Below are 14,313 nucleotides of genomic sequence, written 5' to 3' on the forward strand. Positions count from 1 at the left end.
CATTTTCGTTATTATGTTATATTCGATCTTGCTCGATGTATGTCCTGTTTGGTCTCGATCATCATCGACCTCGGCCTCGACCTCGACCCCGACAGGTACTTCAAATTCCGGACTCGGCGTCTTATCTTCATATCTCGGTCTGATATACTACGGGGCCGATCCTCGAACTATCCCTCTGGTCCCGGCCAATTAGTGAAATCGGGCAGGCCCGATTTTAACCGTATATAACGCCATAATTTAAGATGATTTACTTTCTTCTCTTTATCAAAAGTTTTGCGTTTTTTCCCCTCCAGTTTTGGTTTATCCCCCTTTCTTTTATTGCAGTGCTGAATTATCTTCTTTTTGTCCTGTGGAGAAAGTTAATTCTCATCAATAATTTGAATAACGGGCCCAACAACTGTCCGTAACTCTAGTCCAAATTAGAGTTACGGTAATATTACTGGTACAGGCTAGGTCTTGTTATCCTATTATGGCGTATAAAACATACAGCCTGCTGCGTGAACACATCTTAATTGCACCTAATTTTATAATTAAAGCAGCTTTAGAGAAAAGTCCTTTTTTCGCAATAATTAGTGAATCATCAATCAGTTGCAGATGATGATTTTACAGCTCTAGGGGCCAATTAAAGTATAAGATTGAAATGATAGAAGATGCTTTTCTGAAAATTAGAACGCTGTTATCTTTAGATCACTGGAATGCAACTCAAGAACACCAAGCTAGGAATGTACAATTTAGGCACATATTGAATTTCTAGAAGCTAGCCTAAGGACTTTTTCACTGTACTCTAACATCAGCAGCCTTAAATCCAATAATTACGGAATAAATCAAATCATTACGGAAATTGTGTAGATTGCTAATATTGCTACTAAATAGCATAATACTAGTATCAAATTAAATAGCTATTTTTGCTAATATTGCTACTAAATAGCACAATACTAATTTTCAAGGGAAACTTCCTGGGGTATTATCACTTTCAGATCGCACCAGAAATTATTTATATTTGGTAGTCGAAAAAGTGTATAAAATTTATACAATTTTTGTACACAAAGTATATATATACAAAAAATATATAAATTTTATAAATTTTTCGGCTATTATTTTTACAGCGGCTATACAGTGTCATTTTTCCAAACTTTTCCTACTTTGGATGTGAATCTGTGATGTGCTCAGTATAGTACGAGGAAATCCTACTATATGTTGGCCCATCTCAACAAGAAGTTGGGGGAAATTAAAAAATAGCCAGATTTATAAGTGGTCATTCAAAAATAGCCACAGTTTCAAAAGTAATCGAAATTTAGCCACTTTGTATGTAAAGATCAATATGAACAAAAACACTGTTCAAAATCCGAAAAAATACTCCAGTATAATATACTGGAGTTCAAGCATAAGTATACTGGAACTCCAATATATTATACTGGAGTTCCAGTATAATATATAGGTCTAGCATAATATACTGGAACTTTCCGCGTGTTGGCGTTCCAGTATAATATGCTGGAAGTTCATACACAGGTGCACCGATCTCCAGTATATTATGCTAGAACTTTCCATGCTGCAGCAAAATAGTGGCTATTTTTCAATGACTTTGCAAACACTGGCTATTTTTGAAAACCCAGCCCGAAAACTGGCTAGCCCGTGCTATTTTTACCAAGAAGTTAGGCAAAAATTTGTGGGCTTGATATCTATATATTTATGGGCTAAAGCAAAGTTACCGAAAATGGGCCTATGTAGATCCAATAAGAAACGCGGAAACGTTGGAAAGGCCTTTGCATTTTACTGTTGCTATACTGCCTGTCTATACTTGATCTCCCTTTCACATGAGTCTCTGGTTTCCCTATTGATTTCATTTTAATCTTCTCTTTGGCCGACTTCTACTTCAATTACCTTTGCGAATCATGAACTATATCTTAATCCGGTTAAAGAAACAACTATGTGAATTCTCCAAAACATTCACATTTCATTCATAATAGCATGCTTAAATGAGCATGTTCCAACAAATTTTGTATCGTATAGTTAGGGCAGCTCGGTGCACAAGGCATCCCGTGTTCACGCAGAATCCGGGAAAGGGACGCACCCCAAGGGGTGTAATGTAGCATTTTACCCTAATGCAAGCATTAGTAGCGTTTTCACGGCTTGAACACGTGACCTATAAGTCAGAGACGGATCGAGGATTTAAAGTTTATGGGTTTAGATTCGCAATTCTACCACATTTCATCTAATTTAATGGGTTCAAAATTTATTATTTGTACATATTTAATAATTTTTTGAGCAAAAATACAGGGTATGAGCAAAAGCTATGGGTTCAGTCAAACGTAGGGGTGTGCATTCGAATCGGTTTATCGATAAATCGAATCGATTATTTGTTATCGGTTTATCGATATCGGTTTATCGATTTATCGATTTCGATTTCGAAATTTTCCTTATCGAGTTATCAATTTCGATTTCGATTTTGTCCTCTTCGGTTATCGGTTTATCGATAAACCGATAAGATATACTAAAAAGATAAATATACCCTCAATGGAAAACAGAATTAGAGAGGTTGCTCCGTTGTAAGCTAATTTCTCAACAATGGCAAAGCAGAAGGACACTTCCGCCATTGAAATTGACGATCACAACAGATCTCCGTCAATGGAAAATACATGAATATTTATATTCGTCAGGGTGGTTGAGCCTGGTAATGACAAGCTTTTGGGATCAAACCTAGTATGGGACACAGTGATGAAGGTCCAATTTACTTATTCAAGACTAAAAGCAAGCCAATGCAGATAGAAATCCTGTGCGGAAGATAAACAGTAATGACTATTGAGCACCAACAAGTAAGGAAACATCATTCGAAGGAGATAGCTTCGGTTGAATTATTACTACGACATAATCACTCCAGTGAAGAAGCAACGTTTGAAGCTGACGATGACATGAAATTGAGAAATCTTCACCTTTTCAATCTTACATGTAGGTTGAGTTTTAATTTGTGTTCACTTTTTAATGAGATGCAGAATTTTTTATTTTATATGTCTTGCTAAAAAAAAGAAAAATAGAATTAGCCGTGATAATGTATTTTGTTTTATTTTTTTATACCGTTGGAGTGTTGGTGACTTACATTTGATCCTTTACTTTAGTTTCGTTGCATGTGCTTGTTGACACAATTTTTATGTTATAAACGGTATTCGTCTTATTTTAGCTTCTTTTTGTCCATATTAGTTAGGCGTGTTTATAGTGATATACTTTCCGTGGAATCCCGCAAATTTTCTTATTGGTGTAATCGATAACCGAATCGATAAGCCCCAAAAATCGATAAATCAAAATCGAAAAAATCGAAATCTTATTGAAACGATAACGATAAGCATATATATGTACAAATCGATAATCGATAAGTAATTATCGATAAGGGTCAAAATCGAATCGATAAATCGAATGCACACCCCTAATCGAATGCATAGCTTCTACACTAGATACGCATCTGCTATAGGTCACAAGAAAATAACTTCATTGTTGCTTCAAAGACAAGCTTGGAAGAATTAATATAGTTAGAATACTTTTTTGTCGTTAATCCACCAAAATTTTGTTTTTCATTTAATTTAAGATTTAGTAAAGATAAATTTTTCTGAAATTCATATAATTGTTAATGGCTTAATCTAGATATCCCCAAAAAAAGTATGGCATATATAGCTACATAATTTGCAGTGTTTAAATAGAAAGTGGTTAGACAGTTTTTGGAATAGATGGTGCGCGCGGAAATGCGGGAAATTGCAACTGGTGGGAAAATGCGTTTCCTTTGGTGGGGAATACTTCATTCCCACTTTCACTTTATTAAATTAGAAAAAAGAGTTTGTCCCATTTTTTTTCCCTTCACTAAAGAGAAAAAGTGAAAGGCAACTGTGCAGCAAATGGAGAATACTATAGCTTAGCTGCTTATATTTTTGCCTGTGCATTTTCTCTGAAATCATGGAGATAATGCATTCTGGGCCCCACTAATCTCTTAAGCATACCACACTTTCCATACACAAACACATTCTTTATTTTGTTTTCTTCAAGTTAAACGCCATGCTATACAAAGTATTGGTCATAATATTTCTTTCTTTCTTCATCTTCTTTATGTGCTTTTCTTCTTTTTCTTTTTTAATTAGCTACTAGCTGCTGCGCTGGGATCAAGAAAAGCTCAAAAAGAAGAATTCCACCGACGACACAAGACCATCAAATTAAGGTCCCCATATATATTCCACCCTCACCTCTTTAATTCCCTCCCTTTTATTACTAGCTAGAACTAGACATTCCACCTAGAAAATATATATGGGGAATTGCTTGTTTGGAGGAGTTGGAGATGGAAATGAAGATATGGTGAAAGTGATAACATCCACAGGTGGCATTATGGAATTCTTAGCTCCGGTTACGGTAGAGTCAATCACTGAAGAATTCCAAGGACATGGCATTTTTAGAAGCCATGATTTGTTTTGGAAGCCACTACCAGCACAAGAAATACTAGTAGCAGGACAATCTTATTATCTTCTGCCGCTCAACAAAGAACAGTATAGTAGCAACAATATTATTACTGAGAATATTGATAATGTTATGGCTAAAATAGAAATAGGACATGTTAGGTCAAACAGCGTGCCACTTCCTCCTCATATCCAAAATCTAGTGGTTGCTCCCTATAGAATGTCATTTGATAGCCAAGGATTATTAAAAAGATCTTATACAGAAGCATTATATCGCTACAGAAACAGCCGCAGTCACAGTCAGAGCAAGAAGAGGAGTAGTGGTGGTGGTTTTTGGAAAGTGAAATTGGTGATAAGTCCTAAACAATTATTGGAGATTTTGTCACAAGAAACTGCCACTCAAGAGTTGATTGAGAGTGTGAGAACTGTCGCAAAATGTGGTAAAAACGGAACGTCTTCTTCCGCCAGCTCCGTCGGCTTTTCCGATCAATGGAGTCTCTCCAGTAGTAGAAATGCTTCCTCCTACAAAGATGCCTTATTTTCATTAGATTAGAGTGCTTTTTTATTTTATTTTTTGGTTTGCTTTTTTTACTGCATTCTGTTTGTGTCTCCTCAATATGCATATATATCTAGTCATATTTCATCACAGCATTCTTTGGTTACTGTCTATAAATTTAGGAGTCTGTTTGATTGGAAAGAAGTTATACTAGGATTTATTATCCCGGGATTAGTTATTTTATTTTTCCATGAGCATAAAAAAATACTACAATCTCTGAATTAATTATACCATAATTTTCTACCAACCAATATGGGATAAACTCTTCTTAAATTTAGTCGAAATTAATTGTTACTTATCCCTGATACCAAACGAGCCCTTAAGATTAAATAGAAAAATGTAGAGTAGACTGCAAATTTCGTGTATGCAAAAGTACTAAATTTATTATCTTTAGATTAATGTTCTGTTCTGACTTATGACTTTAAACCTGCTAGAAGATTCAAGGTACGAAAAGATAAACAACAGGGATCTTTTGGTCTTGTCATCTCTGTTTTTTGATTAACTAATACTTTAGTCAATCAATTTAGTGTTCATACCTTAGTATTTTTTTTAAAGGTCAGACAACGTCAGCTTAGAAATTTAGTCAATAAATCACTTAATATTGAGCAATTTGCACCCTTTGGTGGTATTTTTCTATTGTATTACAAGAAGGCTAAGTTACTCGTTCTGAACCATAAATGAATGTAAAATATGTGGCTCATGATAATGCATAGACCAAAATTGGAATTAAGCAATAATTTATATCCAACAAATGCGATTTATATACCTTGACGAGGAAAAGAAAACAACGAATGAATTTGAAAAAACAAAACAAAAATTTTCTGAACAAGTGAAGCTTGTCAACGTCCAGGTTTCATCATCTTCAGCAGTCCACACCGGCCACGCCCACCATGACACGTCACCTCTATTTTCAATCCACCTTTTAGTATTTCTGAAACAACACATCGCCTCATTCCATTACCGTTTAATTAATTTTTTGTGCAAATGATTTAATAACACCTCTATTTAACATCACTGTCGGATGGATGATCTTACGGTGATTGATGTCAACTTAAATTGGAAAATATGGTTTAGCTCAATTGGAAAATTTTGAAACAGCAAAAAATGTCGCATTACTAGGTCAGCGGTTTCTGAAACTATTTTACATTGGTGAGGGCACATGCGGTGGCAAAGTCAGAATCTACTCAAGTGTGTTCAAACTTGAAAGAAGTGAAAAAAAATCTTTGAGAAAGAATGTTCAATATATGTTATATACATCTAAAATCTAACATTTTACCTATATACGTAGTGTAATTTTTGGTGAAGAGTGGTCAGTTGACCACCCTTTATAACATGTAGCTTCGCCCAGGGGTACATGTTAGAAAGAGAGAGAACGGTAAAGTTGTTGTGTGATTTATAGGTCATAAGTTCGAGTAGTAATCACTAATATTTACATTGGGTTACGGCCCTTTCCCAAATCCTACATAAACATGGATACGACTTACGAGTACATGTTAGGATAAACTTTCAAATGCCTTTTTACTAACTTCCACCACAAATTGTCCGAACGCCATATTGCTTGTTTCAAGCAACATAGAAACTTTATTGTCAACCTTAATTTAATAGTCAAATATATTATCATAACACACTTCATGCCCTCTTCGCTTCATTAAATTATTGTTACAAATAATCTATCTTAGTATCAAAGAGTGACCTTAAAAAATTTAAATGCTTTTCACGGAACACATATTACATCACTCTAAACATATCTAAGAACAAAGTGCTACTTGTGTTATTGTAACTGATGCGATCAAGGTGCATAATTTGTTTGTTTAAAATGACTACGACTTAAACATTTTTCAATAGTTTATACAAGTAACTTGTTGTTAAGAAATGAGAGCAAAATTGAACAATATAATAATAGAGATAAGATGTATAGGAGGAGAATATAGAAGTTATCTTATTCAAATGTGTTTCATGTGTATTCTTCCATGGGCAAAGAATGCCCTATTTTTACTATACAAGATACACCCAAAACTCACTAGATACATCCTAGGAATTAATAGGTGCTTATATCCAAGTAGTACATTGTATAGAATGTATGGATGGATTAAATGAACATCCATATACATTCACTTTATTTACACTCCCCCTTGGATGTTCATTTGAATGTGCGTCATTAAAACCTTACTAAAAAAACCCAGTGAAGGAAAAAGAGTACACACATCTTGTAATACGCATTGAGTGCTACCTCATTAAAAACCTTACCAGGAAAACCCACTTGGGACAAAACCTTGGTTAAGGGAAAAAGAGTACAATGCGTATTGTACTCCCCCTGATGAAAACTTTATTTGATATCTCGGAGACGATGCATTCCAATCTTACTCAGCTTCTCAAATATTTATGTTGGCAATGCCTTAGTGAATAAATCTGCTAGATTGTCACTTGAACAGATTTGTTGAACATCTATCTCACCATTTTGCTGAAGATCGTGTGTGTAACGACTCGACCGGTCGTTTCGATCTTTTACACTTTGATCGTCAGTTCTCGGGCATGACTTGCCTCGTGTTATGTATTGTGACTAATGTAGATCGTTGGTTTTTGGTTTTCAGGAAAATTTAGAATGAATTTGAAAGAACAGTTTCAGTTGAAAGCTTTGAATTTGAAAGGTTTGACCAAGAGTTGACTTATTTGTATATGAGCTCGGATCGGAGTTTTTACGATTTGGTTAGCTTCTTTAGGTGATTTGTGACTTAGGAGCGTGATCGGAATTGGTTTTGGAGGTCCGGAGTAGAATTAGGCTTGAATTGGCAAAGTTAGTATTTTGGCGAATTCCGGTTGATAGGTGAGATTTTGGTCCGAGGGTCGGAATGGAATTCCCAGAGTTGCTGTAGCTTCGTTAGGTGATTTGGGATGTGTGTGCAAAATTTCAGATCATTTGGAGGTGATTTGGTTAGGTTTTTGATCGAATGCGTATTTCGGAAGTTTTTAAAGAACTTAGGCTTGAATTCGATGAGAAATGGTGGTTTTTGTGTTATTTGAGGTATTTTGATGATTGGAGCAGGTTCGAATGATGTTTTAGGATGCGTTGCTGCTTTTGGTTGAGGTCTCGGGGGCCTCGGGGTGATTTCGGATGGCCAATCGGACCAATTTGAGCAATTGAAAGTTGCAGGTTTTTCCCACCTATTTTGTTGCAGAGTTTTGTTCACTGCAATCGCGTTCCAGTGGTTGAGATCGCAGAGGTCTATCATGTAATGCATCGCGATCGCATTGGTGCCTATGCGATCGCATAGGAGGAATTGAAGGTCAGCTATTTTGTTCTACGCCATCGCGGCTAGGGGTCCGCGTTCGCATAGATTAAGGGAACTGTGCATCGCGATCGCAAGGGTTTTTACACGATCGCATAGAGTTAATCTGGAGGAGGAAATTTTTTTGCATCGCAATCGCAAGCCTTGGGATGCGATCGCGTATAAGAAAAACTGGGCTGACAGAAGGGTTTTATTACATATTTCATCTGCGAACCAAGTCTTATTTCCACCATTTATGAGCAACCTTGAGAGCTTTTGGACGAGAATTGAAGAGGATTTCGACTGGGGTTAATTGGAGGTAAGCCCTATGAACTAAAAACACGATTTTATTGTGGAATTGACCTTGAAATCCATGGAAACTTAACAAAAAGGGGAAGAACTAGGGCTTGAGTTTTAATATTTCAAATCGGGATTTGAGGGGTCATTTGGACTCCGATTTTGGTAATCTTTATATGTAAAGACTTGTGGCGAGATAAGGAGTCCGTTGATGTTAAATTTTTTGATTTTCGAGAAGTGGGCCCGAGGCTCGGGTTTTGCTAATTTCGAGGTTTTCGCTATTTTTCGATTGTCTTCGATTAGGTATTGTTCCATTGGCAAATTGTGACGTATTCGTTGTGGTTTTGGTCAGATTCGACGCACGAGGAGGTCGATATGAGAGGCAAAGGCGTCGCAAGCTAGAGATTTCGCCGGTTCAAGGTGAGTAATGATTGTAAATGATATTTTGAGGGTTTGAAACCCCGTATTGCACATCGTAGCGCTATATTAAGGTGACTTGCACACCGGATAGCGAGCGTGGGGTAGAGAACCGTTGGGGATTGTGACTTAGTCCGTCCCGGTAGATGAATATACTGCGTATTTGACTGAAATTCACTTATTATCATTTTAATTGAGTAGAATGCTATATTTGGGTTTCGTGCCAATTGATTGAATCCTTCAGGGATTGTTATTACTGGTTTCTTACCATTTGTGCATATCATTGAACTCAGTCCTAGTATTTAATACTGTTTTGCAAACTCAGCCACCTTTACTTAAACTTGAAACCTAATTAATATTTTAATTGAAGTTTGGGCTGAATATTTCTATATGATTGTACCCGAGGGGCTTATGTGATTTTTGGACTGAGTATAGGATCGGGCTGCACGCCGCAGCGGTATGATATTGATATTGATATGAGGCCGAGGGCCTAGTTGATGCCACGAGATGGCTTATTATTGCGTTTGGACCGTAAGGGGCCCTCCCGAAGTCTGCACAACCCCAGTGAGAGCCGTCGATGATAAAAGGATCGGGTTGCACGGTGCAGCGGTATGTGGAGCGGGCTGCACGCCGCAGCGGTACTAGTACTGTTCTGTGTGTTTACTTTATTTTATTTGCTTGCCTTACCTGTTGTTGTGCTACTTCATCAGATATCTACCGGATTGCCTGACATTATCTATTAATTGAGTGTGGTGCCCGAGGGCGGACTTCTGTGCTTATCTGCACTATTTGAATTGTATTCGTTTGCATACTGTTGAAAAAGTCATTTCCAAAAGAGGTTGTAAACTGAGCTAAGATATTTCTAAAGATTTCACAGCTTCACTGGTTTTTTCTCAAAAGGTTTTACACTACTTCTAGATAGCATGATGATGTGACATACGTGATTTCTTACGGTTCAGTTATTATTTACCTTTATTATTCACTAAGTTGGAGTACTCACTTTACTCCCTGCACTCCGTGTGCAGATGCAGGTATTTATTCACCCGGTAGTGGGTTTGGCTGATCAGAATCAGAGATATAGGAGTTTAACGTGGTGACTGCCAGCGTTCGCAACATCGTTCTTCTCCCTTTGTTCATTATTCTTGATTAGTGTATTTTTGACCTTGAGGTTGTACTTACATTCTAATAGATGCTCGTGACTTGTGACACCCCGGTTTGGGCTGTGTAGGGTTGTAATTCCGTTAATTAATTTTATTAAGTCATATTTTGACTGTTATTCATGTTTAAGTTATTTTTGAAAAGACGAGTTGGGTTAGTTGGCTGGCCTCGTCTTCACGAGAGGCGCTATCACGACCAGTGCGGGGTTTGGGTCGTGACAAGTTGGTATCAGAGCCTAGGTTACATAGGTCTCACGAGTCATGAGCAGGTTTAGTAGAGTCTCGCGGATCGGTACGGAGACGTCTGTATTTATCCTCGAGAGGCTGCAGAACCTTTAGGAAAACTTCACATTCTTGGAATTCTTATCGTGTGTCCTTGATTCAGCTTGAAATGTAACTCTTGAAATTTCCTTCCACGCGTCCATATGCGCACATGAGCGCTCAGTATCAGATATGCCGTGATGGCTTGTGATTCCCTGATCGAGGGGCAAGATGTGATCTCTGTGAGTTATGCTGGGCCAGTTTGGAGGACTTGAGGCCGGATCTTTGCCTATGGCTTGAGCACCGAGGTGCTGATTGTGTGAATAAGTGATTTGAACTTATATGTTCGGTATTGTCCCTATTAGTGGAAGTGACGGCTGGGTAGCTATGTGAAGAGTGTATTAGTACTGCGAGATGTATCTATATGACTTGGAAGTGACGAGGAAGGTTTGCTGGATGATAGATGAACTATTAAGTGTATGATTTCCATTGTGATTGGATGTGTAGCTCCGAGTTATGGGCGTGTGAAGAATCTTTTCGTGTCTCCTAGTTGAGAGTGAAGTAAATTTCATGTTGCGGTATGAGTTCAGATTCAGGAAGACTAAGTGGCTGTGTAATGTGTATGATGGTGGAAGGTATACGGAAATGTTATAGTGAGGCGAAGCGGGTGGGTTATCTCCTGCGGAGTGTTCTGAAGTGGTGTGATCCTTATGTGTATGTTAGAAGATCTCATGTGTAATTGAAAAGTACATGTTGAAATCTTAAATTTCGGTTCGCTTAAGAGAGTGGGCTTAACTGTTGCGGGGATGAATGCGAGGTTTGTAGAAGATTTACAGTACTAGATGATCTGTGTTTTCACAAACTTATAAATGATTTGAGTTTAATCTCGCTATGGAATGGTGGCATCAATAGAGTAAAAGCGTTATGAGTTATTGAGCGTATCTTGATCGATGGCTTCGAGCCAAGTGGGGGAGTCTGCTGTGAGCAGCTGATTGCACGGTTAGATGCTATGTTGGCTCCAGTTTGGGGCATGCGAGTGAATTAGCTATGGCTAGAGAAAAGGAATATTTTGATAAAGGTTATATTATGCTTCATAAGGTATGAGAATCACGGAATGTCTAGAGTGTTGTTGGTAAAGAATGCTCGGCGCATAGAGCAGGAAGTTGCTTGGTTGTACTGGGATGAGGATTTCATTTTTGCGGTATCGGAGTGCCAAGGAGGCACGGGTGGTTCTGTTCGTTAGGTCAGGTAATTTGCAGTTTGAATAAGAGTGAATTGTCACGCCCCAAAATCCGAGGAGCGTGACCGGCGCTCAACCGAGTAAACCCGACCGAGCAAGCCTGTTAGATCTCATTCTACCCAATCTAACTCGTGAATAAATAGGAGATGGACTCCATTAATCAAATTCTATAAACATATCATTAACGATTTCCATTTCATTTTCATTAGCAACTTCATTCGCAATATTAAAGGTATTAGAAGTTTTATACATCATTGCCAAACATCAATACTTCTATTTCAAATTCCCATGTCCGACTCTACCCACAACCCGTCTACGGAGCCTCTAACTACAACTAAAGAATAATATGGAAATGCCGGCAACAAGGCTCCGGCTATACCTTATACAAATACCAAAATGAGACTCCGGGAAAAAAAGCGGCATGAGCCACACAGGGCCCCGAGAGGAAAGGGGCTCACCAATACAGCTGACGGGAAATGGATAAGGTGCTACTGCCGGTGGACTGGAGTACCTGCTATAGAACCACCTACAATCATAAGATGAATGTAGCGTCCCCGGCAAAAGGGACGTCAGTACATTTGAATTGTACTGGTATGTATAAACAAACTTCACCCCAAGTAAAATCAAATAACACACAAGTAACAGATATCAATAGAATCAACGATCAAATGCACGTGAAAGAAACAATCAAAGCCAAACAAGTTTCACAATCTCTCCTTTTCCCCTTCAACATTATCACATCAATGATTTCACAACTTTCTCATATTTTCATTTCAATAGTGATTTCGATCACTTTCCACCCTTATTACCTCTGCCACCCTTATCACCACAACCCACACCTTATTACTTCGTGTTGCGGCGCGCAACCCGATCCCACCGAACAATCACAATTCACAAACAACACATAACAACAACAATTCACAAGAACAACAACAACAATTCTCAAAGAACAACCACCACAATTCACAAGAATTTCCGTAGCCATCAATACCATTTCATCATATTCAACAACTCATATGCAATTTAAGTCACCATAATAATTACCCACAACAAGCCAAATATGTTATTACTACAGTTGTTCCAAGTGCATCATTTATGATTTCCTTCCATCATTTGTTTCTCAGTTCTTACCACATAACACTTTCACAATCACACACCCACATTTGTTTGTTCCCATTTACTTGCACCNAAGGAATAGCAACACAAGTCACAAAGGATTTTCATAACCATCAATGCCTATTTCCATCTTTTCAACAGCCCAATGTACAATTTATGTCACAACAATAGTTTCCCACGTCAAGCCACACATGATATTACCACTATAGTTTCAATTGCACCAATTATGATTCCTTTCCATCATTTGTTTCACGGTTCTTACCACATAACACATTCACAATCACAACTTAGTTTATTGCCATCTACTTGCACTATCATATCGGAAGACTTAACCAACAACGTTCATGGCACATTAATCACAAGAATTCACAAATAGTTCACATAAGTAAACACATACTTCCATGTCGACATCCTCAAGCTTTTACAAACTTTGCACATAACAAGATAGGCACATCAAATCACTTCTCACAATCACATATAACTTGGTGGTATGGAAATCAACTAAGGCAATCAATTCACATATTTTCATACAAGGTACACATACCGTATGCTCGTCACAACAAGGGGATTCTACAAGAGTTAAAGTTAGCCATACATACCTCGTTTAAGCTTTCCTTAAGTTACTACAACGTTCCAGAAATTCTAGCAATTCCAATCTAGTTTGAGACATAATAAAATTGAACGCAAATTAGAAAGGTATTCATGGTTTCAGCTCATTGTGCATTTTATCAAATACTAGTTGAGCATCTTAATCTCAAATCTCTTTTTCAAGGTTTTCCTTCATTCCCCAACCAAATCATTACTTATTTATGTTAATAAATCTTCCCATAAACCTAAGTTGTACATGCATGTATATACAATATTAATACACCCAAGAATCATACCTTAATAACCCATCTTATACTCCAAACTCGAAATTAAAATCTAGGGTATAGAATCTTACCTCTTAGATGAAGAACTTGTGATTGGGGTCTTTAATTCTTGAAGATTGATGCAAGATTGGATGATTTATATGTTGGGTTCCTCCTTCTCTCTCTAAAATGCTCTCACCTCTCTCTAAATCAGTAGAAAATGACCCCAAATTACTTACCATAAGACTTATACACATATTTACCAAATCCAATGGATGTACACCATGTTAATAGCACATAAAAATATTATAATAAGCCTACGTGACACCACGAAATCCTAAATTACTTAGCAAAAATTTCTGGGGCCTTACATGAATGACTTTCGAGAATGGTTCTAATGTGTTCTAGATTCTACAGGAAACAATCGGGTATTTAAAGTTGCATGCGTGGTTAGAAATTGTGTTTTCATTGGAAGAGGTTCAGATTTGTGATATTTTTATGTTAATTATGGGATTCTATGTATCAGTATTAGGAAAGTAAAGGTAACGGATTCGGATTCGCAAGAGGTTCTTCAGATTAAAGTATTCGGGAGCGTAATGTTTCTGGTAATATTTGAGAGAGTATTCAGCGGCTTATGGGTCCTAGACAGTGTGGTCTTGTGCTTGGGTCTCGTGTAGTGAGCCTGGGATTGAGAGATTGTGGTACTACAGCAAGAGGGAGCA

General features: G+C 37.5%; 1 protein-coding gene across 1 annotated transcript; it reads left to right on the plus strand.

Annotated features, from left to right (window-relative positions):
• The first annotated feature begins 3,879 nt into the window (after positions 1 to 3,879).
• On the plus strand, positions 3,880 to 5,078 carry LOC109237121. The gene has a single exon (XM_019403381.1). It carries the CDS (start codon positions 4,285 to 4,287, stop codon positions 4,981 to 4,983), a length of 699 nt encoding a protein of 232 aa, XP_019258926.1. The 5' UTR covers positions 3,880 to 4,284; the 3' UTR covers positions 4,984 to 5,078.
• The last annotated feature ends 9,235 nt before the right edge of the window (positions 5,079 to 14,313 follow it).

The sequence above is a fragment of the Nicotiana attenuata genome, unplaced genomic scaffold, assembly GCF_001879085.1.
Source record: "Nicotiana attenuata strain UT unplaced genomic scaffold, NIATTr2, whole genome shotgun sequence".
In the NCBI taxonomy this organism is placed as follows: Eukaryota; Viridiplantae; Streptophyta; class Magnoliopsida; order Solanales; family Solanaceae; genus Nicotiana; species Nicotiana attenuata.

Coding starts and splice junctions, on each gene's coding strand:
- LOC109237121 (XM_019403381.1), top strand. CDS start 4,285: ATGGGGAATTGCTTGTTTGGAGGAGTTGGAGATGGAAATGAAGATATG.